Here is a 19497-nt window from a genome sequence, read left to right as displayed (position 1 = left end):
AAATAGAATGTAGGAATATTATCATCACTATATCCTTTAAAATTCTAGGGAACTTTGGTAGCAGAATTGTGATTCTGTATTCTCTTTCATTTTGTAATTCAGTAGGTTTCTGAATTCAGAAGCATTTAATGCTAGATAATCTAGTAGATTTTTTATACCCTTCAATAAAAAAATTTTTCACTGAAGGAAATAATACCTTAATACATGTTGGCTATTGCAAAGAAAACTGAGAGCCCAGTGGGTTTTTTTGTTTCAGATTCTTGGGGAAAGGGGCAATAGGCATGGCTTTAGCTGCACCATTTGAAGACACTGAGATTTTTCTTGCAGCTCAAGAATTTATTAATTAAGGGGACAGGGCCACATGGTGTCTATGTTTGGCCCCGCAGTTGCATCCTGGCTGTTAATGAGGAAGAGGGCTGCCTGTAATTGTTGGTAATAGATGACATCATTACAGGAACATACTGAGCCCCTTCTTTGGATTCCTGGTGCCAGGAACTGAGACTAGCATTATCAGACAGGTTTTTCGTCGTTTTCTTCTTCATTCGGAGGAGAGATGATATTTTTTAAGATCTCAGCATAGTATGGATTAAACACCAGCTGATTGTGATGGATCAGATTAACGAATTTCCAGCCTAGTTCTGCCAACTCTGGTTCGATGAAAAGGAGGCCTCCAGGGAAGTCTAGGAGAGACTCCTGCATGCCGCGAATCAAACAGCATTTGAGAAACAAATGTATCCGTTGTTCTGTCATAGGGAAAGAATGAAAAGTAGAAGAAAAGGTTTCAGAAGAAACTCACAGTTTGCTGTCTTCTCACATTATTTGTATTCAGTGTGGTTGTCTGAATAAGAATGGCCCCATAAGCTCATATATTTGAGCACTTAGTAGCCAAGGAGTGGAACTTTTTGATAGAATTAGAAGGGTTAGGAGGAAGTGTGGCCTTGTTGAAGGAAGTATGTCACTGGGCATGGGCTTTGATGTTTTAAAAGCCCAGGCCAGACCCAGTCTCTCTTTCATCTTTGCTTGCAAATCAGGATGTAGTTTTCAGCTATTTCGTCAGCACCATTCCTGCCTGTTGCTATGCTCCCTGCCATAATGGTAACTATATGACCACGCCTCTAAAACTAAAAGTAATCCCCCAATTAAATGCTTTCTAACAGTTGTCTTGGTCTTGGTGTCTTTTCACAGCAATAGAACAGTGATTAAGGCATTCATTTGTTCATTTGTATATGCTATATAAGTTCTCTTTTGGATGAAGAAATGCCGTCAAACACCAAAGGATAATGTATTATCAAAAGATGATAAGCTGGGACCTGAGGTGTAGCTTAATGGCAGAGTGCTTGCATACCCTCAAAACACACACACACACACACACACACACACACACACACACACACACACACACACACTGGTCAAATCAGAGAGATAATTACGGCTTTTGGTAAGCAGGTCATTTCTTTAAACTTTTTTACATATCTATTATTGAGAAGCTAGTTATGTATTTCACCTAACAAGATCATCATAAATATCACACTTGACATTCTAAGAACACTTTAAAACTGGTATACTAAGTTCAGGCCCATGTATACAGATTAGACTATAAGTCAAAGTTAAAAGAAAACTGGCCAAATTTGCTGTGTCTATACCACAATATAGTATGCCCTATTCTATATCATAATTCATCATTAATCCAAGGAGGGGCAGAGGAACGTGTATGGTACCTTAAGTAGGGTTGATTTTACAACATAGGATTTTGTGGTTCTAGCCTATGTGTATATTATAATTTATATATTATAATATATACATAAATATAAAATTGTATTTTGATTCGTCAGACTAAGAGTTCTGTTTCAATAATGCATATTACAAACAAGGAAAGTAACATTAAAATACTTTCCAAATATCATGTCTTACCTTTTGTTTTACGGTTTTTGGTTTTTTGTTTGGTTTGGTTTTTCAAGATAGTTGTCCTGGAACTAACTCTGTAGACCAGGCTGGCCTTGAACTCACTGAGATCTACCTGCCTCTACCTCCCAAGTGCTGGGATTAAAGGCATGCGCCACCACCACCTGGCTCCATTTTTCAAAATGTTCAGTAACTTTTAGGGCAGAGTCTAACTCCCACCTGACATGTTATTGCTATTTCTTACAACTGTGGGGACTCTTACCAATGATGATACGAATGCAATTCTCTTTCTTGGCAATGTTCCGGAGTTGACACACAAGAGATGCTCTATTTTCAGTACTCAAAGCAGTAAGGCCTGTGTCCTGGAGGCCTTGATGGATTTCCTGAGACACTTGTTCACTCACATTTAACATGGACTCTTCTGGCCTGGATAGTTAAGACAAAAAAGAGAGTTTCCATGACATAGGGGCCAAACTAAAAAAAACCCATACAAGAAGGTAGGCTCTTTCTCCCAGGCTTCTCACACCTAAAGTTTCAATAGGATGTCCTCCCCTCTTACCCACTATCCTGGTAGGTACAGTTTTTCATGGGGACGTACACCTTGGACTAGTGTCTCGATATAAGTGAGTATATACCATTTAGCTCTTTTTGCTTCTGTGTGAACTCACTCATTATGACAATTTCTAGTTCAATCCATTTGTCCACAAATTTTGGAAATTCCTTGTTTTTAATAGCTGAGCGGGTCCTGGAAAACTACAGGCGAGTCTGGGCCCTGGGGTCCTCCGCAAACTGTGGCAACAGCCAAGGAAGAAATAGGCAGTAAACCTTGAACCCCTACCCGGACTAGCCGATGGACATTCTCCACTGTTGAGTGGAGAAGGAGATCTAACTTTCACACAAACTCTGGTGCCCCATATTTGAACATGTCCCTTGGATGGAGATGCCTGGTGGCACTCAGAGGAAAGATAATAGGTCACCAAGGAGAGACTTGATACCGTATGAGCATATTCAGGGGGAGGAGGTCCCCCTCAGACACAGACTTAGGGGAGGGGAGGGGAGTAGAGGGGAAGTGGGAGGAAGGGAGGAATGGGAGGATACATGGGATGGGCTAACAACTGAGATGTAATATGAATAAATTAATAAAAAAATGTATAAAATAAAAAAAAATAAAAAAATTTAAAAAATAAAAAATAAAAAAGAAGGTAGGCTCACAGAAGAAGAATTATGACCCTTTCACCATCAATAGACAACATGAATCAATGAGCATGTAAAATAGCTTTGTTATCCTTAAGGTATCAAATTATTCATACATGTAGTACTATATGCCAACTTTAAATGCAACAATATATATTGGTTACATTCTGAGAGTCATTCGATCTTCTTTTCACCAGTGAATGTTAAAAATATTGTTAAAAGATATTCTTAGGTATTTTACATCGTCTTTTTACTTTATGAAAAAACTGCAAATAAATTAATAAAAGTAAATTTCTATTTACCCCTCCTGCTTTGATATGGATTCTCTGTATGCCGGGAATTATCAATCAATATTAATGACTAAATGATTAATTTCTTGGTATAAATAATAACATGCACACAAGAAGCCAGATGTGATGGCACATGAACTGTCCTCACAGCACTAGAGAGACATAGACAGATGGCTTACTGGAATTTGCTAGGCAGCTTGGCCTACTTAGTCAGCTTCAAGTTCAATGAGAGACCATGTTTAAAAAACTAAAGTGGAAAACCAGAAGAAGACCCCTGTACTCAACATATGCATGCACATACGCATGTGCACAGACAGACAGACAGACAGACAGACAGACAGACAGACAGACACACACACACACACACACACACACACACACACACCAAAAATGATCAATGAAACGTACTTGGAATTAAATTCTTCTATGAGACCCTTGGTTATTGCCTTCAGTTTATCCACAAAGTCTGGTGAGCTGAATAAAACACCACAAGAGAAACTTCTTGCCACAAGCAAAACTGAGGCTAAGACTGTCAAGTGGCGTAATTTGGACTTCATGGTCTGTAGTCGTGCTTTATCCGTCAGAAGAGTCTGGTTAGGCAAAAAAGGAACAGGCTGTTAGGAGAGTAGAGTTCTTATGGGGCTTCTAAGTAAAAAACAACTAAGTCAATGCCTGAGCACACATTCCTACCTCAGGGAATTCTTCAATTCCATGGTCCTTGAGAACAAGTGTTAGGTAGCCTTGGTATAACACTGTGGTAAGACTTGGTGGATCTGGGTCAGGTTTTGGAGCTGGGATGGAACTACCTAAGCCAGAAAAGGAGCTCGGAGTATTTCGCAGTGATGTAATAAGGTCTGTAACTGCTCTAGTCATCCATTTGGTGGTACAATCAAGGAGATCTATGAAAGAGAAAGGAACATATGTGTTTACACCCCAAAGCTTAAAGTTGGAGACTTTAAGCCAGTCTCTTGGTGAAGAAAACAGTTATTTTTAAAAGCTGGAAGTCCATTGGTTATTTTTGTGCAGAATAGCTTCCATAGTACAAGAAGGTACTATACAGGCAGCTGGTAGGAAATTCACAACAACCCTGGGGACACGGTTTACCTATATACTAACATTCCAGGCAAGTTCTGGCAACTAGTGAAATACCAACATGACTAATATGGGGGTAATCAAGAACTTTCTAATTGGATAGAAGACCCACTCCATAGGAGGAGGGCAATTGCTTGTCATAGTCTGGACATGACATAGCTATTGCAATCGTAATCTCAAAGCGGTCAAGACAGTTAGGCAGTACTAAGTCTGCATAGGACTGCGTCTGTCAAAACCCAATTATGGGTAGGTGAAGGGCTCATATGGTTGTGCCCTCCTCCAGGAACCACTTTGATGGCCACTGGAGAAGGGGGAGTCATTCAGTGATATACAAGCAAGTGAGATGCTCCTACCCTAGTGGATGGTTCTACATCCATGATGATATAGGTAATCTTCAAACTCAGATGGCCATGAAACAAAAAATCAGGGAAGTAAGAGAGCAGATTCTTCAAAAGGGAAACTGCGGTAGGGAGAAGGCAGAAGAAAAGCTGGCCTTGACACTGATCAGACCACACTGTGTACATGTATGAAAGTATCAAAGAATAAACTTAATTTTTTAAAAAAGAAATTTGTATAGGCCTTTCTGTCTTGAAAATTTTTGCTTCTCTTAACCTTTGATTCAAGAAGTAAACTTTTTATTCAAAAATAGAAAATCCCTGTAAAAAAAGAAAATGAAAGACCAATTTGCCCCCTGTAGTTAAAATTTTAAACATACCAGGCTGCTTATCAAGGAGTTCTTGGAATTGAGCTCGTTCATTTTTAATAGACTGTTCCTGCAAGTATGGGCGAATATTATGAATACTGTAGTTCACCATATCCATTTTCATCAGGCCCAGAACCTGGAAGATGCCCCTGTCACAGACAAATACAGAATATTTAGAGTTTGAAAAGAAATCTAGTGTTCAGGAGTGAAGCTCAAGGAAGGAAAAATAAAATCCCAGCACTGGGAATAAGAAGGAGCTTGTCCAAGTACTTACTTCAATTGCAAATAGGTAGTATTTGAATATGTAATCCAAAAATGTTTACTTGTTTTGAGTAAGGACCTAATGAGAGGTGTTCGCTTCATGGGGGACTCATTTTTACAAATAAGTTAATTCAATTATCAAAGCATGTGAGGCTAAGAATTGAATGTTCCTCTGTTTGACCAGTTAATGCTTTCCATCATGTTATAACATACCAAGAATACCCCTACCAAGTGCAGTCATAACTGGTAGAAGTATAAATACTAAAGGCCATTAGGATAAAGTGTCAAATGAAAATGAAGAGTCTTGTTGGAAAACAGAAAGGCTTATCTTAGGAGAAAGCAGATTATAAGTCATCCTTGATAGGAACTAGCAAATACCTTGACTTGTGTCCATAGTCAGTGTTTTACAGAAGGCAAGTTTTAAGAACAATGCTATGAGATATCAGGGAAATGAAATTTCTCAGCATAATACTAAAGGAGTTACCTGGCTACTTTTAAAACACACACACGCACACGCACGCACACACACACACACACACACGCAAATGCCAATGTCTAGGGGAGCTGTAGGGCAACCTCCCAGTACAGATGATGCAGGTTAGCAACTTGAATTGATAATCATTTCTTGTACAGGATGGACCCAGTAAAACTACAGAAGAAGTTGGGGTGACCAAGACTACTCAGATTTTTTTAAAAAATTATAAAACAGGCTAAGAGATAAATAAATGCACTGTCCAGAAACCAAAGGCCAGAGGGTGAAATGGTAGCACAGCTAAAAACAGTCACATGGCCTGACTTTTCAACAACCATTCTAGACCTCTCTGCACTGTAGCTGCTCTGCTACATTACTAAAAGGGTAGTTAGTGGAAAGAAAAAAAATCACAAAATGGCTAACAATTACATATAAGTGGTTGCAATGTAGACAATTAATTTCTAACTCAAACAAATCCCTTCTTTTTCTTTTCTGGGTCCTAGGTTTTTGGCTGTGAGACACTGAGATTCTTCATTTCTGTTTCTGCTTACAATTTATACTAATGGGATGGGAACCAAATGTTTTGTCTTTGTTATTTACTCACACTGTGATGTTACATTATTAACAACACGAGATAGATTAAAATAGCATGACTAGATTCTTGCCTTAGTAATTGCACTGGATCTTTTAAGGCTCCTAATTCCTGTACAGCTTCATCTCTAATTGGTGCACACATGAGAGCCATCAAGTTGATAATATAACTAGAGAGATGAGGAACATCAAGACTTCCACGCTCTGTTTCTTCCTTGAGAACATTTATGTTCAGTGCTTCTTCAATCTCATTTCTTAGGCGGTTCTGACGTGGTAATAACAGTGACACCAAAATCTATTCACAAGGAAAAACCAAAGGAGTCATATTATATTTAGAATCCTAAACTTGTATCCACTGAACAGTGCTTTCAGGGTAAAGGCATATCAGACTCTGTTTTCCAAGGGTCAAGAAAGTGGGTCTCTAAATTTCTTAAACAGGTTTTTCTCTCTGTTTAGAAGACAATTATAATTCTAAGCTTAATGGAAATTATTTATAGAAATAGTGATTATTTTCAAGGGAAATGACATTAAAAACATTAATAAAATTAAGAGTGGAGCAACAATTAGGTATAGGCTATAATAATATATGCACCTCCAAGAAAAAAATAAAGATGCATTCTCTGGGAAATGTAAGGGCAATTTTAGATTATTTTTACTCCAAAGAGCAAAGGTGAAATAAACAATGCATTCTTTTTGTTGTTTTCAGTTTTGGTTGTTTTTGTTGTCGTTGTTTTGAGACAAAGTCTCACTATGTAGCCCTCTCTGTCCTGCAACTCTTTAGACCAGTCTGGCCTCTGCCTCCCAAGTGCTGGGATTAACAATGTGTGCCATCATCACTGGGCAAGATAGGTATTTTTAAATGGTCATTTGAAATGGCTTTTTTACTCAAAATGTAAATCCTTGTGGGCAATAGCGCTCATTATTTTTCGTGCTCTGGAACACTTAAAACATAGTGAAAGTTGAGTAAAAATATGTTTTATTAAGTCATACATTATGTTACTGAAGTAATACCCTAACCCTCAAATTATATCTCATACAAATAAAGCGGAGTCAATCCGTCCCATATGTGTTCATAAAGCAAGCTACTCAAAACATTAATGCTACTAATATTAGTAATCCAAGCTCTAAGGTTAGGAGATTTGCATCAACATATAGAGGGTTCACTACTCACCTGTTTTATGTTGATTAGAAGTTCAAGAGTACAAGAAAAGTCAGGAGGAGTTTTTGACAATTGTTCTTTCACGTGGTCCCAAAATGCATTGTACATTCTCTCCACAAACTTTCTTTCTGAACTATTAAGAAAGTTAAATGTGAAAATTGATCTTTACCTAGAGACTTGATCCAGGATCATGATCCCTCAAACAGGATTTAAAATCATTAAAAAAAAAAAAAAGACAAGGTGATAAGCCAAGGAGGAGCTATGTTTAGATTTGAGAAGTGCTGGAAAAAAATGTAATCTTGGGTGAAAAAAAAAAGCAAGCCCCTAAAAGAAAACAACCAAAAACCTTGGATTCTCTCAGAAAATACCAGAGTGCAGCTCAGTCTCTGTCTCCCTGCCTCCATGCCCTCCTCCCTCCCTCCCTCCCTCCCTCCCTCCCTCCTTATATCTCCTTGTATCTCTTTCTCTCTGGCCCTCTCAATAGACCTCTGTCTTTGTCTCCCGTCCCTCTCAATATTGTTTCTGCGTTTGTCTATTTCACTCTGATCACTCTCACAATCCCTCTTTCCCTCCATCCGTCCTTCCCTCCCCCGACACTTCCTGCTTTTCTCCTCTCCCTTCCCTCCCTCTACATCCCATTCAGAACCATAAACTAAAATTGAACTCTGACTTCTGACTATAATCCTGCATCTAGCTGATAGTGTGACTTCACTTATATTCTACACACATAGTATGTGCTAATTTTCACCAAGGTCTGAAGTGTAGGAAAGGATTTTTTTTTCATGTTGATAATGCTAAAGGATTTCATACACTTCACAGAAGGACTAAAAATTTATTACTTTCCCTTTTCAGACCTGTTCTTCACCCACCTTATTTCTAAAAATAAAAAAGCTTACTTTTCCCCAAATAAACATTTTTTACAATAAAAATTCACATTTTTCAATACAAATGATACACAAATTTAAAGTTTCTTCCCCAACACACCATTCTATCTTGTGTGAGGTAATCAACTATCATCCACCCATTTGACGTGTTCCAGAGTTTTGAGAGTGTCACTACATTTCGTCCATTTGGTCAACAAATTCCAGAGTCTCTGCTTCCTAAGTCTCTGTAACCCATCTTAGCCAAACATCAAGTCATAATAATCTATTAAGTGATCATCTTCTCCCAAAATGTGACATGTCCTTGTTAAAAATTAATTATTTCCCCAAAATCCAAATCGGCTCATCATGTCCTCTTTATCTTTCAAGAGCTCCATAACACAAGCCAGCTACATCGTGTCAGTGACTCAGGAGGATGCCAATCCATCAAGTCTCCCTAACTTTAAACCCTTCCTTCTCCCAACGCCTTGCACTGAAGCAATATTCATCAGTTTGGATCAAGTAGGAATTATTTTCTACCTTTCCATGCCCTTGAAGAGACATTTCCTCTTTGAGTACCTTTCACAGTAGATCACCTAAAAATGTACCTATTCATACTCTTGAGATTCAACTCAAATGGTATCACTTCAAGACAGTTTTCCTTGATAGTCCTACAAGAAATTCCATAGTAATAAAGAACTCCAGTCACTAGTTGTGAGAGAATTTACCATTCTCCACAATAGCTCTTGGATTATCTGTTCTACAAGGAACCTCTTGATGGCAGAGAGAATGTCTTAGTCGCCTGTATGTCCTCAGCATTCAACATTCTACATTTCACCTACTAAGTACTCAAGAAATGTTTGTTAAATGAAAGACTGGTAATGGTCTTCCCATTAAGAACAGGTAGCTCTAAGTAGTATCGTTCCTAATACTCAATGTAAATTCAGAAAAATAAATATAACTCGGATTCTAGGGACTATGAATTGAATGAAGAAGAACCTCGAATAGGTGTGTTTTGGTGAAAAGTCCATTCATAGAGGGTGTATTTCACATGTTTCACTATGAGTAACAAGCAAAATAAATCCAAGACACCTGGAAATCAGAAGAACCACGATAGAGCATGGTGCTTTAGTAACAGAGTCCCTAAAGTGGCAAAATAAAAGAAGCATTCAAAGTGGGAAAAGTAAAAAGTTATGAAATAACATCCTGTCAAAAAAATGGATTCTCTTAACTCTTTATAACTACACTGTCTGTACACATGTGCACACACACACAAAGTGTCCCACAATCTGTGTGGAGACGAGAAGATGAATTGTACTAGTTGGTTCTCTCCTCCCACCATGTGAGTTCCAGGGATCAAACAGGTTGCCAGGCCCAATGGTGAATGCTTTTACTTTCTACGTCATTTTTCTAGCCCATATGTAACTGCTAACGATCCTTTAGAATCGATCAACTCATGCTCACTGAAAGACTCATTTATGTACTTCAATATCAAGATGATTACGAAGAACTTCATTTTTCCTAGGAAATCAGAAAATATAAATGCTCTGAAATTTCTTCTTTGTGACAAATGGCAATATCATTATTAGAAAAGTTATCTGTGAGATTAGAGAGATGACTCGGTAGTTAAGAGCACTGGCTGCTCGTCTCCAGGGCCAGGATTTGAGTCCCAGCAACCACATGGTGGCTCACAACTGTCTACAACTCTAGACCTAGAGTGTCTAATGTGCTTTTTTCTGGTCTTCTTGGGCACTACTTGCGTATGGTACACAGATGTACCTGGAGGCAAAACATCCACACACAGAAAATGAAATCAAAATTGAAATAAATAAAAGTTGTTTATCTGCATGCACTTATTTTATAGAAAATTCTGGGTAGCTTCTAGCAGCTACATATACCCTTCAAGTCTACCTACCACAACCTGAAATTCTTGACTAAATACCAAGAATTAACATTTTGAAAATGATTACATTGGTTTACTTGGTATTCAATATAATTTGATATTTTGACACTTTCTGCTGTCTATATGTGTGTGATTATTGTTTATGTATATGTAGTATATGTGCTACTGTGGGAGTTCACATATTGAGGCTTGTGAAGGACATTGGATATCTTATTCTGTCACTCTACACCTTATTCCTTTGAGACAGGACCTCTGACTGAACAAAAGCTCAGTGATCCTTTTGTCTCTGCCCCACATATTGCTTGGGTACAGGGTATGGGTGTACAACACCATGCCACATTTTTAACATGGGTTCTGGGGATTTGAACTTATGTCCTCATGCTTGTGCAGTAACTGGTCTTAGCCACTGGGTCATCTCTTCATCCCTACTTGAACATTTTTACTAAATGTTATTTTAAATGCAATTGTGTTTTGCCTGTATCTATGCCTCTATGAGAGTGTCGGATACCCTGGAAGTGGAGTTACAGACAGTTATAAGTACCCATGTGGGGCTGGGAATTTAATCCCTGTCCTCTGGAAGAACAGCTGGTTGCTCCACTGAGCCTTCTCTCTAGCCAATTTTACATTAAACAATCACACTTATTATTCTGCTGTTCTATTTGATACTATTTAAGATAGACGCAAGCCCTGAATGTTTTAATAAAACTAATCAAATATGACCAAAAATCATCTATACTATATAACTATGCTAAGAAGAGTGATAGATACATAGATAGATGGATGGATGGATGGATGGATGGACAGATGATAGCTAAAAATATATACCTTTCTGGAGATAAATCATCCTCCTCTTCTACCACAAACTTTTGGGTTACTGCAATCTTTTGAGCAATACTCAACTTGGAAAGTTGGTTAACTGTCTCTGTCTCTTCAGTAGAACTTACTGTAGGCAGGCTCACTGGAAGCAAAGCATGGTAGTTATCGAAAGAGATTCCCGCACAAATTTGTTATTAGAGAACAAACTATGCACACAAGCAAAATTAGATACTAAGGAAGTATGCAGTATATAATTGTGCTATTGGAATTTTTAGTCTGATTCTTCTTCTCAGTAAGCATTAATTACCTCATAAGAGTTTCCCCATCCACTTCTGGATGATAACTGGTGCTGTTGTGCAGATCTTGTTTAGGTGACTGTATTGTTCTAATTTCCTGGGTACAACTCCTTGTCATATATTGAAGACAGTCCAAATGTCCTGGTTTTCTGGTCCCCCTCTTCTACAATGTTTCCTGAGCCTTACATGTAGAGGCTTTACCACTGACAGGTCATTTGATCCTAAATGGTCATCCTTAAATTATATATATATATATACACACACACACATACATGTATACAACTGCTTTCTCCTTGAGCCAGACATGGTGTCTGTTACTAACAAGGTGGAGAGAGCTCTAAGCTTCCACTGTTCATGGTGGCCTGGCCTGAGCTCTGTGTCCAAAGCATACAGCATAAGAATAACTGGAGAGAAATTTTCCCAACATCATCCACATTCCAGTTTTTCTCACCCCTCCAAGCACCCCAGCCAAAAAGAAATTTACCCATCTTGAGTTACAACCCACTCTTACTTGACCTATGGTTCATACCACATATGTAAAAGCTCTGTCAAAAAAAAAAAAAACCTAGCCATCAGTCTGCTTCCAGGACCCATGGTCTAAGAAGGCCCCGACAGAAACTTAGCACAGAGCAGGCTGCATTCCACTTGTTCTTTTTCCTGGGGTCATTTCAGCTAAGAGGAATTAGGCCTGGCTCTAACTACAGTCTACTACTGTTATCTGATGTGCAGTGAACACTAAAAATGGAAGTTTAAGAGAAAGACTCTGAAACATCATCCAATACACAGGCAAAGCTAAAGAGGAGCCCAAAGTCCCAATCCAGGGTAAACATGAATACAACAGTGGTCAAAAAAGAAAGCTTACAGGAAAGTGGCCTCAGACTAGGGAATTCTGTCAGAAAGTAAACTATAGTCATAACATCTTTCTCATCTGGAAGAATACGCCTATTGAACTTATTGGAATTAGCGAAAACACCATCAATCCCTCCAACTGTGGAGACATACACAAAAGATAATTCATTGAGAGAAACCATGTCATTCCCATGACACTGAAACATTGGCTGAAGGCATAGTTTCTACTTAGTGCTATTCCTTTTCCTTTTTTGTATTTCCTTACTTTTATTTACAATGCTGTACTTTAATTGTTAAGCTCTTGTGTTTTAATCTTTATTTATCCAGGAAAGACATTTATTTTTTGGCTGTCTTTTTTCTACCTATCTTCCCTACCTCTACAACAGTTTCTCTTATTCTCGTAACAATAACAGAACAATTTCATTCTGATGTTACTTCCCCTCTTACCATTTCTTCATTTCACTATTCAAATATTAACAGCATTCAAACTAAAACAAACAAAAGCTATTATCTGCTTGTGTGTTTACTCTCTGCCTTAAACAGCAGTAGAAAACATAAAAAAGGATAGCTCATTAAAAAATTCATGCAAAATAAAAGTGAGAAGATTGGAGAATATAAACAGAAAGGTAATCCAACAAAAGAAATGCACAAAACACACACACAAAGAAACACAAAAAAATGGGGCTGCAAAGATGGCTCAGTGGTTAAGAGCACCACTTGCTCTTCCAAAGGTCCTGAGTTCAATTCCCAGCAACTGCATGGTGGCTCACAACCATCTATGTGATCTGATACCCTCTTCTGCAGATAAAGCATTCATATACAATAAATAAATAAATTTTTAAAAAAGAAACACAAAAATACAAGTCAACAACCTACCATGCCACCTCCAAAAGCTTACAGCTCTTTCATACCAGAAACCAAACATAGTGAGATGACTCAAGGGCTAGAAAAATATTTCAGGGACCATACTTATAAAAAGAATCAATGCCAAGGCTACAAAAGCAGGGTTTTGGAGAAGCATGGCTTAACAATTAGGAGCATTTGCTAGTTATTTTTTAAAAATTTCATATCCCATATATTACATGCCGACCTCAGTTTCCCCTCCCTCCTCTCCCCTCAGCTTCTTTCCCCACCTGTCCTTCAGATCTAACCCCTTCCCTCCGCCTCCTCTCAGAAAAGAACAGCCATCCCGCGGACATCAACCAAACACTGCAGAGCAAGCTACAATAAGATCAGGCACATACTATCACATCAAGACTGGATGAGGAAACCCAGTAGGAGGCAAAGGATCTTCACAAGTGGGCAAAAGAGTGAGGCACAGGCCCTGCTCCCACTGTTAGAATACCTATATAACACCAAGCTAATCAGCCATGACATATATGTAGAGGATCTAGGTCAGACATAAACAGGTTCCCTGATCTCCCAAGTTACCGTAAGCTTTCATCAGTTGATCCTGTGAGTTTTCTTCTGGTGTCTTTGGCCTCTCTTGTTCCTCCAATACTTCTTTCTTCACCTCAGCTGGATTCAGCATGGTCTGTTTTGAGCTTGTCTGTGTGATTCTGAATCGATTTCCATCTGTTGCTGGGTAAAGTTTCTGTGGTCTCTTTGATGGTGTGTCTACTACACTTTGGTCCCAGTGCACTCTGCAGGCACGACAATCTGTAGGGCCAAAGTTTTGTGGCTGAGTTGGTATCCCAATCCCTCCACTTAAGACCCTGCCTTGTTACATAAGATGGCTGGTTCAGGTACCATGTCCCCTATTACTAGGAGTCTTAGCTAGCATTACTCTCATAGTTTCCATGGAGTTTCCATCTTGTCCCTGAAATCTGGCCCATCAGTTTCTCCCAGTATTTTCTCTCCCCCTTTGCCTCATCTTGTTCCTCCTGTTCCCATCCCCACCCACACCCAGTCAACCTGAGAAATCTATTCTATTTCCCCTTCCCAGGGAGATCCTTGCATTTCCCCATGAGCCCTCCTCGTTACTTAGCCTTTCTGGTTCTGTAGATTGTAGCATGATTGTGTTTTACTTTACAGCTAATATCCACTGATGAGTATGTACCATGGACAATTGTTAAAATGATAGTAGGAGACTTCAACATATCATTCTCATCTTTAGATGGGCCTTAGAAAACTTAAAATCAGCCAGGCATGGTGATGCATGCCTTTAATCCCAGCACTCGGGAGGCAGAGGCAGGCGCATCGCTGTGTGTTTGAGGCCAGCCTCATCTACAAAGCAAGTCTAGGACAGCCAAGGCTACACAGAGAGAAACCCTGTCTAGAAAAACCAAAAGAAAAAGAAAAGAAAAGAAAATCTTAAAATCCACAATGAAAATTTTGGAGCTAAATAATACTGTACATCAACTGGATTTGACAGACATCTACATAATAATCCAGGTAAAAGACAGAAAATACAACAAATGAAACCTCAGAAATTCATCACGATAGGACGAAAAGCAAACCAAATAAATTCTACAGTTAACACTAATGAATGTAGAGATCTATGGCTACCCAAGATGCTGAGAATAATAAATGACAGTTGAGAATTCAGTCTTAAAAAAGAGTTCTGTATCATACCCTCTCAAGTTCAGGGAACATCAAGTAAAAGCAAGCAAGGAAGCATGTAAGAACAAAGAGATAGAGTGAGAACTCTGAAATGCCATCCTCCAAAATTTGCTATAACCATTGCAAATATTAACTTATAACTAGGTGTCTTAGTTCCTGATATAGTGCTGTGAAGAGAGACCATGACCAAGGCAACTCTTATAAAATAAAGCATTTAATTGGGGGCCCTGGCCCTGGCCCTGGTATTCACTCATTTTCTACCCCTCCCCCTCTATCCCCCTCCCCCTTCCTCCCTCCTCCTCCCTTCCCTCTCCCCGACTTTTCCCCTCCCCCTCTTCCCCTCCCCCCTCTATTCCCCCTCCCCCTCTGTTCCACTCCCTCCCCCTTCCCCTCTCCCACCCTCACCCCTTCCTCCCCCTCTCTCCCCTCCCCCTTCCTCCTCTCCTTCCCCCTCCCCCCTCTCTCTCTTTCTGGATCTCTGTCTATTGTCTGTTGCCTGTTGCTGTGGATCAAGCTGTAAACCTCCCAGATACTGTTCCAGCATCATGAGAACGTGAGAACCTATAGCAAATATCTTGCACTTAAACAGTAACAAAAACCTACCTGACAGGCAAGATACTTCCAATGGTGCAACAATGACTGTTATGGAGCAAACCAATGGCTGTGTGACTGGAGTTGGGCCTGTTCTATAGGGCATAATTAATGCCTGGGATTATACACCTGGCCAAAAGCCCACAACTAGGGAAGACACAGGCCCAGCAGAACATCTGCTGTACCTCATTTTGCTAAGTGAGTGCTGTCATGATGTCTTCTAAATATTTGTGCTTATAACCAAACATAAGTGCTGCTCTCTTTGTCAGAGAAGTTAATTTGTACAGTGAATGTCAGTTAACACTGATAACTCTCAAAAGGCTGAGAATAAGTGACTGTTGAGTGCTTAGCATTCAATGGAGCATCTTCATCACCTAGTCCAAGGTCCAGCGAAAAGGATGTGGGAAGAATTAAGAGCCAGAGACGGGAGAGATGTACTGTAAAATACTGTCTTCTGGATGTGGTATGGCCATTGCAAGCATGAATCCATAGTACTTACCTGCACAATATCCACCCAAGATCAGGTCCACCAACTTTCCGTGATAGATTGGGAGTGGGGCTCATGAGGTCCCACTCCACTCTGAGGATCTTTGGGCAGTTAACTGACTGCCAGGATGGGGTAGATCTTTTCCACAGTTGGTAAGATCCACCCAAATACCATGAAATATCCCTTACCCATCCTCATTCCAGCAACTCTATGTAAAAGGTTTTAATCACAGAAGTAAACATGAGAGTAGAAGGGAGACTAGCTGCACAGAAGAAATGATTCAACAGGGCAAGACGTAGGACAAAAGAAAATAATAGGAAATGAATTTTATCACAGTACATTATAGCATATGAAATTGTGCATAAAACCTCATATTATGTACATGTATGAAATGGTACTAATTTTTTTAAATCAGAAGCTTGTCTAGATATCAGTAACGAATTTGGAGATAAAGAAACTGTAATCCCACCAAAACAGTCTGAAAAGTGCCTTAGAATAAACTTGTCCAAGTATGTGTAAGATCTGTGAAATGAGTATTACCAAATGCTGAAAATACAAATCAAAGACACTAAAAGCTGGAAAGTCTTCTTATATCCATGGATCAATAGATGACCACAAGAGAAGTGAGGAGTTATTGGTAACTGAGTGTGTAGCCATCCACTGGAGACTGGTTGACCTACAAGGAGCCACATTCTAAAAGAAAACGGATTCTTTGTACCCCTGCAGCTTTCAGTTATCAATAGCTTCACAACTAGGGTGAGACTTTGTTGTTACATCCCCCATTCATGCTGAGAATTTGTCTGGCTTGAGCTTGTGCAGGTCTTGTGCATGCTGTCACAATCACTGTAAGGCCATATGCAAAACTGCCCTGTTGTATCTGTTGTATATAGTAATCATCATCATCATCATCATCATAATAATAACAAGAATTTGGGGCTTTATATAATGATGTTTTGTTATAATAATGCTTTACATAATTATAATAATAAGGCTTCAAACAGATAATCATACTTTTTCTCTAAAATTTAATTTTAATTTCACTTACCAATCAAGACCCTACTCCCAATATGTAAAGATAAAAGTGAAAGGAAAACAAAAATGAATACAAAATCGGACACGCAAAGCAGTGAAGGAGAAGAAATAATTCGTTGCAAAAGGCTTTTTCTATATTCCTGATCTTTTAAGCTGTCATGGTAACTTTGATGACCAACCCACCTGGAGCGTGGACCTTTGAACTGGTCTTATTATCTTCTTGGTTCTGCCTTGATGTTTCCGGTTTCTGGACCCCATTTTCGGACTTTTTGGAGTCTTTCTTGGATGTAGCTTTCTTGGACTTGGGCATGTTGGTAGTTATCTGGAATGGAAGAGAAAAGAGAGGGGAATGTGTGTAACATACTGCTCTGACTCAAGAGCAAAATGGAAGGAACTCAACTGCTCTGGTGGGCCTTCCGGACTAGACTTGCTATTCCTCGCTGAGGGTAAACATGCTTCTAGGGCCTCTAAGAGAAAGAACCAGAGACCTCAAACATACCTTAAGAGTAAGTTGGGACTAGTGGGGCTTCCTTACTAAAACATAAGATTAGTGTTAGCGGTCAACAAGCAAAAGAGAAACCATGATCCAAAAACGGACTCAGAGGAAGGAAGGCGCAGCACTTTTCCGGCCAAATTAGGAAACGATTCTTCCTCTTGAATTGATGTTTTCGGTCTTTCTAGAGGTCTGGCAACCTAAACTTTGACAATAGGGTACATCCAAAAACCCTAAGTACCTTGGTTCCTTACCTCTTTGTGGTCCTAGATGTTTCAGTGCCCTTCCCCGTGATGGCTGCTTCTACTACTGAAAATCCCTCTGCCGTTGAGTCCAGGAGTCCGTGGAACATACCATAGCAAACCAGGAAGAGGGGATACCACCAGGGAAGACTATGCCAGAACCTTCTTCAGAGTGTGCCCCATATAAAGCACAACCCCTAGATGTGACGCTAGGTAAGAGAGCCCAAACTGAGTCACAAAGGATGGTGGACTTCCTGGGAAACAAGGTGGGAGTTATTTTATGCCCAGGGTAGGCCAGAAAACAAGGCAAACAAGCTAACACATTACTACACCATAGAGGCAACGAGCCTAAAATTCCCTGTGTGAGGCCTTCAGGCTGCTATCCTTCTTTTCCACTTAGAATCAATCTCTTTAGATGAGCTTTTGACCTCATCTAAAATCAAGAAACTGGCCAGGAGTGGTAGCTCAGACCTTTAATCCCAGCACTTAGGGAGGCAGAGGCAGGTCGATGTCTGTGAGTTCAAGGACAGCCTGGTGTATATAGTAAGTCCAGGACAGTCAGGACTACAAGAGAAACCCGGTCTTGAAAAACAAACAAACAAACAAACAAATAAGTGAAACTGTTCAAAGCTTTTAATCCCACTCTTCCAGACAAACGCTTATAGCTCAAAAAACTTTTTAAGAAGGAAAAGGAGGCCAGGCAGTGGTGGCCCAAGCCTTTAATCCCAGCACTTGGGAGTTCGAGGCCAGCCTGGTCTACAAAGCAAGTCCAGGATAATCAAGGCTACACAGAGAAACCCTGTCTCAAAAAGCAAATCAAAAAACAAAGAAAAAGAAGGAAAAGGAGCATATTGTTAATTTTATGCCATTCAAATGTCTAGGCAGTGGTGGCCCATGCCTTTAATCCCAACATTTGGGAGGCAGAGGCAAGCTTGCTCTGTGAGTTCGAGGCCAGCCTGGTCTACAGGACGAGCTCCAGAACATCCAGGGCTACACAGAGAAACCCTGTCTCAAAACAAACAAAGAAACTAAGAAAAAAGGTCTTTCTATCTTTCATTGATCATAATAAAACACCAAGAAAGTTAGAAAATTTTAGAATATTTGTTTTTTATTTTGTATAAATGTGTCTACAAAAGGCAGTGGGGTGTTCCAGACTTTAGTAGGCCTTCAGACCTTAGCACAACTGACTCTACAATGGCAGTACCATTCAGGCCATAAAACTCAGCACACAGACAGCTCCACTTTCCAAAACAAAAATAAAGATCTAATCCATCAAAGTCCTTAGTTCTGGCAAAGTCTCTAAACATATCAACATTGCTCTTTGACTTCAATAGTTCTGCTTCTGGCTAACTGCTCTTGTTAACTGAAGTATGTCTACCCAGAATATGTGTGTATGTATGTGTGTAATATATTATATATATTGAAATATATATTAAGGGAGGGAAGGATTTATTTCATTCACAATTCATATAATAGTTCATCATCAAAAGCAGTCAGGGTCGTATTCAAGCAGGACAGGAACATGGAGGCAGGAGCTAATGCAGAGGCCTTTGAGGGTGCTACTTACTGGGTTTTTCTCCATGGCTTGCTCAAACAAGTATGTATGTATGTGTGTGTATATATATATATATATATATATATATATATATATATATATATATATATGTTTGTTTTTTGAGATTGGGTTTCTCTGTGTAGCCTT

General features: G+C 39.4%; 1 protein-coding gene across 1 annotated transcript; it reads right to left on the bottom strand.

The window, feature by feature from the left end:
• Positions 1–382: 382 nt before the first annotated feature.
• LOC311602362 (T-complex protein 11-like X-linked protein 2) lies at positions 383–17925 on the bottom strand. The gene is made up of 11 exons (XM_084790312.1): positions 17808–17925; positions 17244–17382; positions 13820–14047; positions 11253–11385; positions 7677–7797; positions 6580–6800; positions 5194–5330; positions 4077–4285; positions 3795–3976; positions 2165–2328; positions 383–743 (listed from the first exon to the last, which is right to left on the bottom strand). The coding sequence occupies exons 2-11, from the start codon at positions 17368–17370 to the stop codon at positions 511–513; spliced, it is 1755 nt and encodes a 584-aa protein (XP_084646438.1). The 5' UTR covers positions 17371–17382; positions 17808–17925; the 3' UTR covers positions 383–510.
• Between the last annotated feature and the right edge of the window lie 1572 nt (positions 17926–19497).

The sequence above is a fragment of the Acomys minous genome (genome assembly GCF_964271855.1).
Source record: "Acomys minous genome assembly, chromosome: 7".
Classification (NCBI taxonomy): Eukaryota; Metazoa; Chordata; class Mammalia; order Rodentia; family Muridae; genus Acomys; species Acomys minous.
The sequence above is the reverse complement of the archived record's forward strand: the minus strand, read 5'-3'. Positions and strand labels throughout refer to the sequence as shown.

Excerpts from the sequence above, each read along its gene's own strand:
- LOC311602362 (XM_084790312.1), bottom strand. The coding sequence starts at position 17,370 with ATGCCCAAGTCCAAGAAAGCTACATCCAAGAAAGACTCCAAAAAGTCC. Across the intron at positions 14,048-17,243 it reads TTCAAAGGTCCACGCTCCAG|ATTGTCGTGCCTGCAGAGTG; the intron begins GTGGGTTGGTCA and ends TTGGCCCTACAG. Across the intron at positions 744-2,164 it reads TTGCATTCGTATCATCATTG|AACAACGGATACATTTGTTT; the intron begins GTAAGAGTCCCC and ends TCCCTATGACAG.